This window comes from Grammomys surdaster, unplaced genomic scaffold, assembly GCF_004785775.1.
Source record: "Grammomys surdaster isolate TR1022 unplaced genomic scaffold, NIH_TR_1.0 100, whole genome shotgun sequence".
Classification (NCBI taxonomy): Eukaryota; Metazoa; Chordata; class Mammalia; order Rodentia; family Muridae; genus Grammomys; species Grammomys surdaster.
Window position 1 is genome coordinate 15,624,606 of NW_021604579.1, and position 15,682 is coordinate 15,640,287.

The following is a 15,682-nucleotide window of genomic DNA, read 5'->3' on the forward strand; positions in this document are numbered from 1 at the left end:
ATGACTGTAAGCAGCACTTCTTACAGCACAGGACCAGCAGTGACAGCAAAGATGGAACTGAGTCCTAGCTACAACTTCAACTACTGTGCTCCAAACTTCCCCTAAGTCTTCTACACATCTCTAAAAACACTTAAAGAGCATCTAAGTTTATTAACATGTGTGACCTGTACACACTGACAGGAGGAAAAGAACTGGCAGACACAATGCTTTTTGAGAAGTGTTTGAAAAATGATATTAACTATAAAATAAGTATAAACGCTATTCAATTTTATATGAGATTTTAATGAAAATAAGTTATTAGTCATTATGCAAGTTTCAGAAAGATTTATATAAAAAAAATAGAAAAGCATTCTGTCTTAATTTCTCATAAGAGACTGTCTTAACTTCATTGGTATTCAAGCAGTTGAACTACTAGCCAGGAGAGTTCGCATGAGAGCATGATTTAAGGACCATTAATTGGAGTTTTGGTCTTATCTTTTCTTTCACTTTCCTGAAAGTTTTCTTCTGACATTTAGCAATCAACAATGAAGTATTCCCACAGAGCAAGCTACACTTATATTCACCCTTGCAGATCAAAAGACTATCTTAAAAAAAAAAAAAAAAGCTCTATCACTAGAGCTGGAGAGATGGCTTAGTGACTTTTGCTTTTGCAGAGCACCTGGGTTCAGTTTCTAGCACCCACCTTAACTCAAGTTCTAGAGGATTCTTCTGAAATCTGTGAGCACACGTGCACAGTATACACATATATACAGGCAAACTACCCACCCACACATAAAAATTACATCTCCATCCCTCCCTTTGGATATTATTAACCTAAGCATAACATAATTCTTATTGATTATAGATATTGCCAAAAATCATTACAACTCTCTAGTACACAGCACCAAATCATGAATGTCATTATTACTTACCTGAAGTCTTTATCATTTGTCTGTCATCATTTGTGACAGTTCTACCTGAAGGCCTGTGACCTTACTCCCTCACTATACTAAATGCTGAAGTGTACATGAGCTTATCTTTTTATTCCAACTTTTTCTCCAGATACATACCACATATAAACTTGAATTTAAACTATTCTCTTGCCTTAAATTGATGTTTGCTTAATATGAGTTCTCACTACTTTATTTGAATGCAGCAACTAAACATCCTTTTATTGTCTGCTAGATGCTGGAACCGTTATTAGGACAGTTTCCAGAGAGGTAGCTCAATAATAAGGATGTCTTTTGCTTTGTAGAACTATTCTGCTACAGAGTTAAGATAATCACTGCTTTGTCATCTACTTTTGGACTACTAAAAGCCATCATCTTTTCAAAGGCACAGAGATAACTTCAGGCTACAGTGTATCATGTTTGCCTATTTAATCACTTAAAAACAAAACAACAAAAGGAAAAAAACCCTCCCCTCCTATAACTCTTACAGATAACAATTATGTGCTGTGTCTGCACTTTGAATGACACCGACTGAGCCTACAAACAAGTCATTTAGCACAGTCATGTAACTATGACTGCTAGCACTGGCTTCCAGGTACAGATAGATGCCACGAAAAGCAGGATAAACTTTGACAGTGAAACATGTTTTCCCTGTGAGACCTCTATCCTTAATTCTATCAACTTCAGTAACTCTTTGCAATTGTGCATAGCAACAAATTTTCCTCCTGTTAAAGTCCTGGTATCTATAAACTTATTGATGAATGCCTTGAAGAGAAAAATCTAAAGACTAGTGAATCTAAATATTACATAAACAGACACTAGGAACCAGTAAAATTTATTTCTGTGGTTTTGAAAGAAAAAAAAATAGTGGAAATATTTCTACATCCCACAGCCAATATATGGATATAACCCTTTCCAGACCTCATATTACATCTAACTCCTACCAGCCTGAACTCATTTATAAACCACAAAGTTAAAAAAAAAGTCACAAAGACCAATATACTTTACTCTGGCATTCAAACAAAGGAAGATGTTTTTGGCTGAAATAAAGATAAAGGCAAATGTGAAGTGAACACTCAAATTACTTAGATTTAATCCAACCTCCAGAACATAACAATTTTATATCCATTGGAAAGCATCCTGATTTATTAAAAAGGACTATTCATGTTAAGTGCATAAAAAACTTTCTAAAAATTACAATACACATGTTGATTGCTTCAATATTCAGAATTCAGCTATGTGACGCTACACCTTTGCTAAATATTCAATATGTAAGATATTTTCAAACAAAACACTTCTCAGAGGGCTCCCTTCTAAGGAGTACAATGTGTTCAGTATTGAAGGGAGAATATAAAAATCCTAGACAAACAGGTAAGAGTATATATACAACCTACCATACTCAGATCTAAAAACAAATCCTTATGTTTACAACACAACTCCTGCTGAATGGCTGGCTTACTTTATTTTCCTATAGCCCTCATTGGTAAATATGTCAATGTTTTTTCTCAAATAAAATGTTCTGAGTATTTTTAAGCTAATTCCTTTTCAAAATATTATTTCATATACTTTCAATTAAATAGCAATTTTAAACTGTAAGAAACACATACAGCAATTGAGAAGAGTGGAAGGGAGGGAAGAGGAGAGAGGACAGAGGGGAACAAGAGCCCAAGCAGGAAGATGGACTCAGCAGCCTCACCTGTACTTTCATGGGCAGGCAAACATTTCATCCATTTCTTTTTCCCCAGAAAAAAAGAAGCATTCAGAAGAAAAGCAAGTCAGATAGAAGTCTAGCTCCTCTAGCCTTTATGTTAATAGGACAAATGTTAGTCACAAGGATTATAAAAACACATAAAAAATACTTACCTGGACTTGAAGACTCAACAGATGGCTGAAGGGAAAAGAAAACAAATTAGCATTTCTGTGTAGTTTACTTTCATAAACATTGTACTCTGACACGAAAAACTACAGTAAGTTTTAACATCTAACACAAACTAAATTTTTTCATATTAATTCTTTCCCTTTTATTATGCTTAAACCTGAAAGAAAAACCTGAAACATTCTTGATTTAGAAGCAAAAGTAGTAATATAGAATTAATTCACATTTTAAAAGCAAATACAGTTCTCAAAAATATAGGAGAATTAACAAGTATGATTTTAGATCTTAAAATCTTTAGAAATAGGTGTTCTTAGCCAGGCAGTGGTGGTGTTCGCCTTTAATCCCAGCACTTGGGAGGCAGAGGCAGGCAGATTTCTAAGTTCAAGGCCAGCCTGGTCTACAGAGTGAGTTCCAGGACAGCCAGTGCTATACAGAGAAACCCTGTCTCGAAAAACAAAACAAAACAAAACAAAACAAAACAAAACAAAAAAAACCAAAAAACAAAAAAAAAGATTAAAAAAAAAAGAAATAGGTGTTCTTCTATTTATCCTGAAACAACTACACATGAGTTTGCTAGCAAATGGTCTCTAAAGCTTAATAAAATATTGGGAATCAAGAGGTAGAAAATCCCACTTCCCTACCACCATGGGACTGAACCCAGAGCTTCAGAAATGTACATGACAGGCAAGTGTTCTACCAACAACTATGTCCCCACCTCAGCCTCTAGTGAGATAAGATCTTTCTGAAGTCCAGGCTAGCACTGATCTCGCATCCCAAGTGAAGAGCTTACAGGTGTGCAGCAGCACTGCATCACACATCACTCAGTAACAGGACCATAAATGGAAAAATATGAAGACAAAATTGGTAGCAACTACTTTTACTAATTGCCGCTGGACAGTGTGGTTATTTTATCTCAATTTAGCTAACTTACAATTATAAACAAATCATCTTCAAACATGAATTCCTTCTAGACAAATCCAGTAAATCGGGAGAACTTAGATGTCAATTCACCCAGAGCTACGTATGGATGTTGTGAGAAGGCAGAAATCACTAGCAAAACACGGAGCATGTTATTAAGAGTTATTTCGACTAAACATAACAGGGCCAAGAGGCAAGACAATAAACAAATGGAGAAAATGTTCAGTTTTCAAGGCCCAGGGATTTAGACAGATCTATGTGAGGTATTTTAGTTCCATTTTGAAAGCTGCCTACGTCATGTTACTGTCGTAAGTGTATCATTCCAGATTCCAGTAGTAATCTACGTTGGCTTCTTTTGAGGCACACTTTTGCAAAGGTCCAATTTTTACCTCTACACTTCAGCATGGTTTTTCTAATATCGTCATCAAACAAACCCTAACACTGTAGGCAGTATTGTGCATTTCTTACCACACCATCGTTATTTCAAAGTTACCATGCCAGAACAGTCAATAGAGTTTAGTTTCTCTGATGGGAAGCTGGGGAGCAGGATGCTACAGAAAGAATACTGTAACCATAAAAGGGCAGAGCCACACAATTCTGACATAAAATGGGTGTATGCAGCACATAAATTATATAGCAAATAAACATTTTAAAATCTTTATCCCAACTATAAAACCTAACCTTTGGACAATTACATGGCTTGATGACTTCATTTGGCACCAAGTTGATCAGTACCAAAGAAGTCTCATCACACTCTTTTCCCTTCTTCAATGTCTGAAACAAATATATATATACACACACACACACACACACACACACACACACACACATATATATGGTACAAACAACCTCCGGAACATTATTTTTTTTAATATTCCAATAATGTTTTACAGTTTTCTGATTAAAGACATATCTTTCTGAAATCAAGTGTGGTAGCATACCTTTAATCCTAGCACTCAGGAGGCAGAGGGGAGCAGAGCTTGGTGAGTCTGAGACCAGTTTTATCTATACAAACTTCCAGGCTAGCCAGAAATATACAGTGAGACCTGTTTGGGGGCGGGGGGGGGGGCAATGACACATATCTTCTGCCTAACAGTAATACTACCGGACAGGAAAAGATTTAATGGCATTAGCTATTATCAATAGTGGGACACTGAATATGGAAGCTGCATATTTCAGTTTATAAGAAACCTTTCACCAACGGTAACAATACCATACTAATGAATATTATCGGCAAACAGTTGCCAGCCTGAAATTTTAAAAAGGCCCCAAATACTTTCTATTCCTTCAGGGGCCTACGTTTAGAGAACTGGTATCGTTGTTGAGTACAGGGTACTCCACTGAACACGTCTCTTAATGTTCAGAGAGCTGATACTCTTTCAGACATACTGGGCTTGCTGGAAGGTAGCATTCACAAACTGGAGAGGGATAGTACATGCTAAGTGTCTATACATTTTAGTACTTTATGTTGCAAATAAAATTTTATCAGTTTAGGAGGGAAGGGTGAGATTAGTTTATTGTAACTTAATTGTATCCAATTAAATCATTACCTGCTGAAAATAAGCATTTTAAAAGTTTTTATTATGAACAATACTTTTACTCAAATGACAAAAATGATTACCTTTTAGATGAACTTGAGTTTAATATCACAATACATGGGTTCCAATATAGAATGAGAACATTTTTATTAACATGAAAGAGAACAGAATTTACACTCACAGTCCTATACATTCTCAAATGGAATTATTTTACTTTAATCATAAATGTGGCACCAGCTCTTCCTCTGTCCACTCATTTCATACAATAGTAAACTTGGGCCATGTACTGAAAAGACAAAGGTTCCATGGTGGCGAGAGTCAGAGCTAAGGACGCTTCTCTTTCAAGATCCCTCTATACCTCACACCTCTAAGACAAAGCCAAAAACCTCTCTGTTCTCTTTTTTTTCCTTGTTACTTTCTATTTCTAAAATCTTTTTTTACCAGCTCAAAGCATGTTTAAAATGTAAAAACAAATTGGTACTTATCCTGCTCAGCAGTTAGGTTTCTTTAGGAACTAGTATCCTTGTTTAACCATCTTCTCCAAGACAGGCTAGGTCATTTAGCTTTTAATATTTAAAAATTTATGAGCACAAGCAAAAAGAATTAGAGGATCAAAATGTCCTTAAAATAGATTCAAACATTATTATTGCAATGACTGTAACCTTTCAGGGTATCTTTTACCTTCTTCAACATAGCCTACCATTACACCTATAGGTGTACATCACAATATGTGTGTATGTATTACTTATTACCCTAGCTTGTTCAAAGCAAAGACTTGGGTAAAATTTTTACATTCATTATTTACATAGTTTAGAAATGATACACAGCTCGTCCAAGTAACAGAACACCACGAGTTTGTAATAAAATGATGAGACAGACTATGTGTTTGGGATAAAAAAAAAGGGAGAAAATACTAAAAAAAAGTATTAGGAGTTTAATAAAATCAATAGTAACAGCTACATCCAGGGAATGAGTCAGGAAGCAGATATTGCTTAATTTTTAATTGTTTTCATGCATTACTCATTCTTTTTTAAAAAGAAAATGAGGACTGTTTTGTGGAATTCTACGTCTTTTAAAATCTTTTTAAAAGCTAGTACTTTTAACTTTATTAATTATAATTTTAAGAGGTTAATCTTTTCGGTACATATATGTTCATGTAAGATAGAAAGCATTAACACTAGGCAGAGGACATCAAAGACAACAGCAAGCTGACATGAAAGCAGGAGCTCTGCCACACTGCTCCAGTATGCCTCCCCACTCCACAACTGTGATGCTTGATGATAAGGCCACTGTTCCAACCTCAGGGCTTCCTTCAACCATGTTTAGTTCATTTTTGTAGTTCTCTAAAACAGAAAACTAACTTGTGAGAGTCAAAAACCAAACCTAGAAAAGAGACTAAAGAATATGATTTTTTACAAAAATCATGTTCAAAGATTCACTGTGTCTTCAATGCAAAAAAAAAAAATATCTTAGTGACTTTGCCCCTCAAAACAATTCTATCACCATTTATTTAAGTGTTGCCATCATTTTCTTAGGAAGGTTGCTGATAAATCAGATTCATAGAGGATGGAGGAACCAAGCTAAGAGAGAGTGAGGGCATCCTATTCCAGGATGCACACCATAGTGTCAAAAACTTTCCACTCCACTCTCTCCATACAGATGTATGTCACTTAAACTTGTCTTTCCTCTCCGGAATGCCATTACTCTGCAGACCACTTGAAGGTGATTTCTGAAGGTAGAATAGCATTATAGAAGATAAGCACTAGAAGCCCAGAGGTTTGGCTTTGGGATTTGACTGTGCTACACAGACTGTTACAGAGGACAAGTGCATAAACACGGATCAGTTTCATTTTCTCTATGATGAAAGCCTTACATTTCTTTAAGTGCCTTTAAAACCTAGGTTTACTTTCATTATGCACTATTCAAAATGTGGCCAAAGGATGGGTAAGTTTAATATTTTTTTTGACTTGATTTTTTAAATTTATGACTACAGGAAAAGGCTATGCCAGCTGGCATGAAGCAATTGTGTGGTGCTTCTTTAGAAACACACACACACACACACACACACACACACACACACACACACACACTTACTTTTAAAAGTACAGAAAAGCCCAAGCAACGGTTAAGTCAAAATGAATTCTGAAGCCACTTGTTAATCTTTTGAAACCATACCATGCTTGATCTGAACTTCGAACAAGAAATTTTTATATAACTATTTCCATAAAGACATACTTATGCTTCATTGGCAATGTTTGCATCAAAATTATATGGGAAATTGATTAGTTTCCCAACATTACCTTAAATTAAGTCTCTTCTTATATTTCTCTCACCTAGGTTATTAAGTGTGTTGGCTCTTAGTCTCATCAAATTAAATATTTTAAAAGACTCAGGCAGCACTGGAGTTCCTATTGTGGATAGCTTCGAGGAATAAATAATAAACAAAGAAAGTGAAACTCATCACCACTATAGACAATTGCTTACAGTTTTAATTCACTGCTATGAAAGTGGGGAAACTAACCCTGAAGAGAAACAGAACTCGATTCAATTTCTTAGAAACATACAAACCAAAATCCAAGTAAACTCAAATAATGCTAAGCAAGGAATATGGCCTCTGTGTGTGTGTCTGTGTGTGTGTAAGCTGGATGATTGTGATAGTAAATAAATGTATTATTATTGTTGGAAATACGTATTTTAATATATTAAGGGAGTCCATTTAAATATTTTGTTTGTTAGAGACATGAGGTTCAGGTGAAAATTTGATCTTAAATTGTACTGTAGCTTTTTGTTTGTTTGTTTTAGAATCCATGTATGTTTACATACATTGAAATTTAAATGACAAAATTCTTTTGTTCTCAAAGGTCCCTGCACCTACTCCTTAAAAAGCCCTAGGGATCAACTATTTCTTCCCCTTATTTTTTTTCTCCCTCACTGACTTTGTAAAACTGTGACTACCCTGTAACCCAGTCCTTTTCCTCCCTTTTAGTATGACTAGGCAAGCCTTCTTCAGTAACCTTACAGTAAGTAATCTTAAGGGATAATAATAAGCACTGAGAAACTACGAAGGGGAACATGTACTAACTCTTCTGTGCACAACAAATTTGTTTAGTGTTACCACAACTGAAGAATCACTAAATATATACTTCCTATAAGTTCACAAAGATGACCAGATCCATATAAAAAAGAACTGCTACCCACTCCAATCATATTTAATGCCAGTTATAGTTCACAAATCAAGTATTTTTTAGAAAAATAGGATCAAGATTACTCTCTTAAGTGGGGGAGAACAACATAATATGAGCAGAATACTTAAGATTTGGTCTGAAGCCTCACTTCTTTAGAAAGCTTCAAGTCCCCCTACATTTGCCAAATAAATGGACACTGCCCCAGCTTCCTTAATCAAAAGCACAACAGTTCAGAACGCAAAATGTTTACTACATACATCATAAAGAAGAACTCTACGAGCAGTCTATACAGAGATAAAAATATTTTTAACCAAATCATCTTTCCACCAATTTGTCTTTCAAAATTACTGTTCTAAGAAGAAAAAAACCTCAGTTATTAAAAATCTGAGACAAGGAAAATTATAAATTTACTTTTCTCTTCTTCACCTATTTTAGGATATTTTCGTTGACACGTAGTTCCTTCACTCCTCTAAGTTTATGGGACCCTTGGGTTCTATCCTACACAGCCAAAGCAAAGAGCAATCTATAAGCAATTTAAGAATATAAACTATATACCAGGTCATTAAACAATGCAATGAAAACAAAAGTCAAGTGGCTAAAATTGACCCATCCCAGTGTTCCTGCAAGCCCTAAGTATTCCCTCTTCACATGATGGAATACCTAAGCAGAACAGTTATCACTAGAAAACAGGAGGTGGCCAGTATGGGCACACTTCTACTCTCACAGTAATGCAGCCCTCTTTCATCTCTGAAACAAACAAATGCATGCTGGCACTCAGTTTTTTGGTGCCGTTTCTTTAAGTTTCAGTATTTCCATGTCAATAACTTGCTGTGGAGTATGACTGCATAACAACATACACCTGAGGTCACAGCACAGCAGTGCAGCAGCTACTGCATATATCCAGTGGATTTTCAGCAACCGGGAGTCCAGAGAAGGTTAGCTGAGAAGTTGCCTGAAAATCCAGATATATACTCTACTTCCTCTTGTAGCAACAAGGGTCAGATCTCACAAGCACTGGAGCCCAGGAAAGGCTGGTGGATTACACCCAGGCACATTTAAGTGAAGTAAAAACAATGCATTCACTACTCATGTCTTGTAATTCTTTAACTACAAAAAGGAAAACACACACACACACACCCCTGAAGACCCACCTAATGCATTTTAGCTCTAAATAACATTAAGTCTTCTCAATATTGGAGCAAAAAGTCCTGCTACCATAAAATCTCTTCTTCCTTTAGTAGCAAAAAATAAACAAAAAACAAAAAAAAAAAACAAAAAAAAAAGAAAAAGAAAAGAAAGAAAAAGCAAGACATAAATATAAAGGTCATTCTATGACAGAAGAACAGGTTAACACCCTAAAAACTACTCCAGGAAGCTTGACTGGTACAGGAAAGGTATCATCTTATGTTTCTGTACTCCAAGGCTTAAGCATATTATGTATAAATAAAAGTAGCCACTGTCTACTTCATTTAGCAAATCAAGGAGTTGAAAACTGAGAGCTAAGTGGTAAATAAAATCAAATACTTCCTCAATCTATTTTTAGGTGCCCTTGACAGAAAAACATAAAGATGTTTAGCAATCTTACTGCTTTATTAATCAAGAATTTATTTACACGACTTGCCTCAAGAGAGATCAAAAAAAGTCCAAATATAACAATATGAACTCAGGGGGAATAAATAGTAACGAAATTCACCGATTACGAATTGAACAAACCACAGAACTGATGGCTTAAAACCACACAATATTAAAAGCACACAATATTAAAATTTCCTACAGCACATTCTAAGATCTAATTACACCTAAAGCAACTTGCTTGCCTACCAATCTGAGTGCGCTAAGCAAGAGAACTTGTTTACTAGGAAATGAAGCTAAGGCTGAGGAGGGATGTGGCTCGGTGGTAGAGCGCTTGCTTGCTTATGTCTTGCACAAGAACCTTGGGTTCTAACCTACAGCAGAGGGACTAGAGAAACAAGAAAAGTTTTCTCTAATAAAAGCAAAATAAAAGGTAAATAAATAACTGGCACTTTTGATTTGGAAGTTTCTAGCCTAGTCGGTTCAGGAGCCATAGCATGGAAAAGAAACTTGGAGGTTCTGCCGGGGAGAGTCCCAAGCTTGAAGCTGGATAGGGCCTACTGGGTTAATTTCTCCTGCTCACCTATCCACTATCAGGAAAATAACTAAATTGATCAAAGGTGTGTCAGCCTGCTCTCCCCCTACCTAGACTGCAGGTCAGCAGTCGCGGGCAGGGGGTGACGCGGGCTGGCGGGAGCAGCGACGTCTGGGCTCGGGAGGGAAGAAAGTTCGCGGGAGCAGGCAGAGGAATCCGCGGGCCGCGCGGGCCGGCCGGCGAAGTTGCGCCATGGACGGCTTCCGGACGGGTGCCCTCGCCTGCTCCTCACTCAGTGGCCACCTCCCAACTCCCTGAAGTCCGACGGCGCCTCTGCGCCCAACTAAGTTTCCTGGAGCCCAGCCGAGCGGCCCGGCCGGACAACAGGTGGGCAGCGGCGCCTCGGGCCCGGCCCGGGCAGGCCCGCGCCTCCCGCCCGCAGCCCTCCACCGAGGCCCCGCCGGGGAGGGGCGCTCGTTCTTACCTCCGCCATGTTGGCCGCGCCACCGGGTCACATCGCCGCGGCGGGTCGCGGCCAGAACCCGGATGTGCGCCTGGGCCGCCGGGCTCCCGCTGCCTTCTCCGCCGCCGCTTCGGCGGGAACGCGCAGGAGCCGCCCGAGCGCGCCACCACACCCCGCTCCGCCCCCTCGCGGCGCCCGGCTCGGCAGGACGGGAGGGGAAGAGGCCGGCGGGCGCGCGCGGAGCAGGGAGTGCGCAGTCCCGCAGCCGCCGTCCCTGGGGAACGCGCGAGGGGCGGGCCCGGGCGGGAACCGGGAGGACCGCGCGCGAGATCCGCAGAGGTCCCCTCCGGGTACTCAGGATGCAGGAGAAAAATACCTCCTATCCTATCGGTCGGTCACTTCTGAAGTGCTTTTGCCAGAAAAGAGATGTTGCCTGACGTGACAGCAACATGAAGCATGCTCTGACAAATACTTCCCCTAGTGATTCCCAGCAAGAAAACTCCCCAAAATCTGCATAGCGCAAAGATGAAGAGCAGAGAACACTACATTTTCCTCACTTTTTGTGATGCCAGTAGCAACACAGCTCTACGACGGATGAATTTTTGCACAACTACACAAAAGTTTCAAATGTAAAGTAATGCTCTTCGATGGATATGCCTACGTGACTGCACGGAGACAGAACGTACATATTTGCAATGCCTAAAATACTTGCAAGAAGAAAGTTTGTTTTAGTGCACTGCTAACTGGCCTTGAGGTCCGTACTGATAATGGCCAGAGCCAATGATTTATCCAGTTTCCTAAAGTAGATAATTTAGGCAGATATTAAAATGGACAGTAGGTTTAAAAGTTTGTTGTTTTTTTTTTTTTAAGGCCATCAGTTTTTTCCAACACAATTAAGGATTCTTAATTTAATTTCAAAAATGACTACCAAAAATCCATCAGTTAAATGATACTCATTACCTCTAAGGAATATACCATGGTTAAAAAATACATTGCACAAATGTGTACATTCTTAAACATCATACTTATAATGCAATACGGGAGAATGCTGATTTCGGAAATTATTTCTATTTCCTTAAAATTCTAGATTCCATCAAGCCTTTTCCCATTTCTAAACACTGGATATGAACCTGAAAGTCTTCAGCCCAATAACAATTTGTGCATGAATAAGCTGCATGTACATGTATATGAAGTAGCTGCCAAGTGAAAGGACATTACCTTGTGATTTGACAGGAAAAGAATCCAGAGACAGTCTGTAAACCAATTAAACATAAACATCTGATGCACATTTTCTACTGAAAGAAAAGCAAGGGAAAGAAGAGAAAGGAAAACTTTAAGGTTCCCAAATCTACAAACAATTCTTACCATTAACTGCACTGTATAGTATTTTCACTTTATTTTAAAGATTATTATATAAGCTTCCTCCCCCCACAAATTCCTGGAGGGAAATAAATATTTTAGCACAGATATAGTTTTATTAAATTAAGGCACTACCTTGGACTTTTTAAAATGTCAATTCTTATCCAAATAGTTCTCACTGAGTGAAAAAAAAAAAAAAACCTGGAGACCAAAAAATGATGAAAGTGTGTAGGTAAGAAGTGGGCACAGGTAAAAATAATAAAGGGCTCAGAGGTAGCTAGTTATACCCTGGGGATGAAAGAGGACTTTGCACTAAAATATGCAAGGTTAATATATGTGAATTTTCGATGGCCACTAAAAGGAAAACTGGAGTATTGTTGAATTTTAATATTAAAGTACAACTTGCTTCATTCTATTGAGTCTTTGATTCTTCAGTTAAAACATCAACAAAAATTTCAACTGTGGTAAAGGGCAATCTCAAGATTGCTTAAGCTACTTACTGAGTGAGCCCTCAAAGTCAGAAAATCAAGTCTGTAACATTCTGAATGGGCACTTATTGTTAAATGCCTTTAAGTTGATTGATATTTCCAATCAATAGTATTACCTTTAAATGGCATTATCCTTCGTAGGGGAAAATTCCCGCTACATATTCCCTCTTAGAAAAATAAAGTGCACTAGGGTATTTCCTAGACATTCTAGAGATGATGAGAAATAGCTCTAATCCTGTAGGTCATACATAACACATTACTATTGAGCTCAGTATACTTGCATTTCATTCTCTCCACAATCCCATTGTTCAGAATCTACGAAGCCACCTTCAGAAAAGCTATGTCCTTCTGGAAACCCTTCCTTACCCCTTTGGTATGTGTAACAATTCACTAGCCCTATCTTTGTTAAGTAGGGCCTGCCATCCTCAGTCAGGTAAGATCTGTCAGGAAGTTCTGCTGTCAAGATTTTCTGCCTGTGTTGACAGACTTCCAGAGACTCACTCTTGAAGAGGCTGCCTACTCTTTTCAAAAACAGTCCAAATGCTTGGCCCATTCTTCCCTGCCTTAAAAGCTAAAAGTTACTTCATCACTTTCACCCATCACTCCTAGTTCTTCAGCACTATGCATAAATCCATGAGGAATTCATTCTCTTTGTACTCAAATGTAAACAGTCAAAATTTATACTTGGGCTAACAAAAAAGAAAACAAAACAGTCAAAAAAAAAAACAACATGTATTTGAAAGCAGGACATGGCAGAGTAAAATGCATAGGAAAAATTCACCAATAACCTGATCGAAATCATTAGAACTTATTAATGTGACATCCAATGTAGTTAATTCTGTTAGAGTTCTATATTAAAATGTTTAAGTTAAACTAAAAAAAAAAATGTAGCTAATTCCAACTTTTATGCAAGAGTTTTGGTTTCTAAAAACAAAGAAAAAAAAAGGAAATACTAGATTAGGCCTAAATAAACCTAAGAAACCTCCTTATTTTGAGGAAAATTAATATTAAGCTGCTGTCAACTATTCTCTTCAATAATGTAGTTTTTATGGCAACTACTGAATTCTCAATGCAGACATAAAATGAGGACTTGGGGTATAACTCAGTGGTAAAATACTTTCCTTGCATATGAGGCCCTGGGTTCAAGCTCCAATACTATAAAAAAGTTATTAAACAACTTATAGTAGCTATAAGGAGCATATGTATGACTGTGCATGTATGTGTCTATATGCATGATGCACACACGTGCATGCACTCACCAACACACACACTCTCCAGAAATATCTAGTTGCTAACAAATATACTTAGGATCACAATTAGACTTCAATTAGTACTTCAACCAACAAAAACTACTTTGACAACTGACATTTACCTAAGATATACAACCTTTTATTCAGCACCAACACCTAATTCGAAAACTAGTAATGTATCTATGCTATATAGGCATATCTGTTTATGCAACTCAGAGGATATCTCCCAAAGTACATCAAGAAATACATGTAACATTTCCAAGTCCACGAGTCCTCTTTGGAAACTATTTTTTGAACTACTTCCTAAAACTTTTCTTTAGAAATACAGCCTACACTGTATCTGTGAAGACAAAATACCTATAATCATATTCTTCTTCAATGACATCTGAATTTATCTTGACTTTAGTGGGCAGACTACAGGCTGCAAAGCACAGCAGCACATTACATTTGAAGGCTCCAGAACTATGAAACAAAAATGATCTTTTCATTAGTTCTTTTATTAATGCCACCCTAAAACACATAGAGAAATTTGGGTCTTCAAAGAACGGTTTGGGTTCATTATTTTTTTTCATACAATTTCATCCAGTGGCCTCATTTTATCAATATTTGCCAACTCGTTATAAATCTTAACATTGCTGATGTTACTTTTATGTCACCCAAAGTCTTGAAAGGGTTTAGCCATGAGCACTCCTACAACACTAGAACAGACAATAATCATGTTTTTATTACATGAGGGAGTTTGCTTTTGCCCTCCCTTCATCTCCAATTGTGCCCTTGCCTACCAGCATCACATCCGTCTTGTCTGCATTGAACCTCAACCAGTTGGTTCTTAACCACGTCCGAAACTCAGCCAGGCACTGGGAGAATCGAGCCACCACACCATCTGGATTAAAGGAAAGAAAGCCTCAGTAGCGACAAGACAGAAACAGTTACCTCAAGCTCACTCAGTCTCACATTTTCAAAAGATGTCTGAGAACCAGGTCAACCGCCCTGTGGCAATTTCAGCAAAAAAGAAACAAAAATTGAGTCCTGCAATTTATAAGCAATGCTTAAAGATTACAAAGAGTCCAATAATCACATTTCTGGATTTCACCCATGATTTGAGAAGTCTAGTTAATTCCAGGTCATCTCGGTTAAGCGGCCTTAGAAACCTAGCTGGTCTTAAAATTGCCTAAGGTCTTCTGCAAAATTACAAAAATTGAGGTTTAATAGAAAAAACTGAAGCCCTCCCCGGGAGTGGGGGGAGTGACTTGCCCAAGGTCACACAACATGCAAGGACCAGAGATGGGCACCAGGCCAGCAAGCATCTACATTACAAGCTAAAAGAATAAGGCTACTTGCGGGGGGCAGGCACTGGGAGCGGCTGGTTCCCTGAATGCTCTCTCTGAGTCTCTAGCCCATCCAACTCCCTCCGACAACCGCAGGTTGAACCAGGTTGAGACTATCACCTCGAGGGATGCTATGCTAAGAGAGCCAACCTCAACTGGCTGGACAGCTAGGGAAATCAGGGGCACAGAGGTGGAGCCACGGGGGAGTGGCCAGGAAGCCACACCCCTGCCGTGGAGCAAG

The 15,682-nt window shown here is 38.1% G+C and overlaps 1 protein-coding gene across 7 annotated transcripts in view; it reads right to left on the minus strand.

Moving 5' to 3' along the window:
• The window catches only part of Mier1 (MIER1 transcriptional regulator), a 51,396-nt gene that overhangs the window by 35,173 nt on the left and 541 nt on the right, over positions 1-15,682 (minus strand). For 2 of the 7 annotated variants that reach the window (XM_028784538.1, XM_028784541.1), the window contains exons 2-4: positions 14,896-14,996; positions 12,235-12,311; positions 2,793-2,817 (exon numbers count right to left, since the gene is read on the minus strand). In XM_028784538.1, coding sequence (XP_028640371.1) covers positions 2,793-2,817; positions 12,235-12,294 — 85 coding nt within the window. In that variant the 5' untranslated portion in view covers positions 12,295-12,311; positions 14,896-14,996. Of the gene's footprint in view, positions 1-2,625; positions 2,663-2,792; positions 2,818-11,037; positions 11,158-12,234; positions 12,312-14,895; positions 14,997-15,682 lie in introns of those variants that run through there. The other 5 variants (XM_028784529.1, XM_028784551.1, XM_028784556.1 and 2 more) reach the window with 4 other exon arrangements.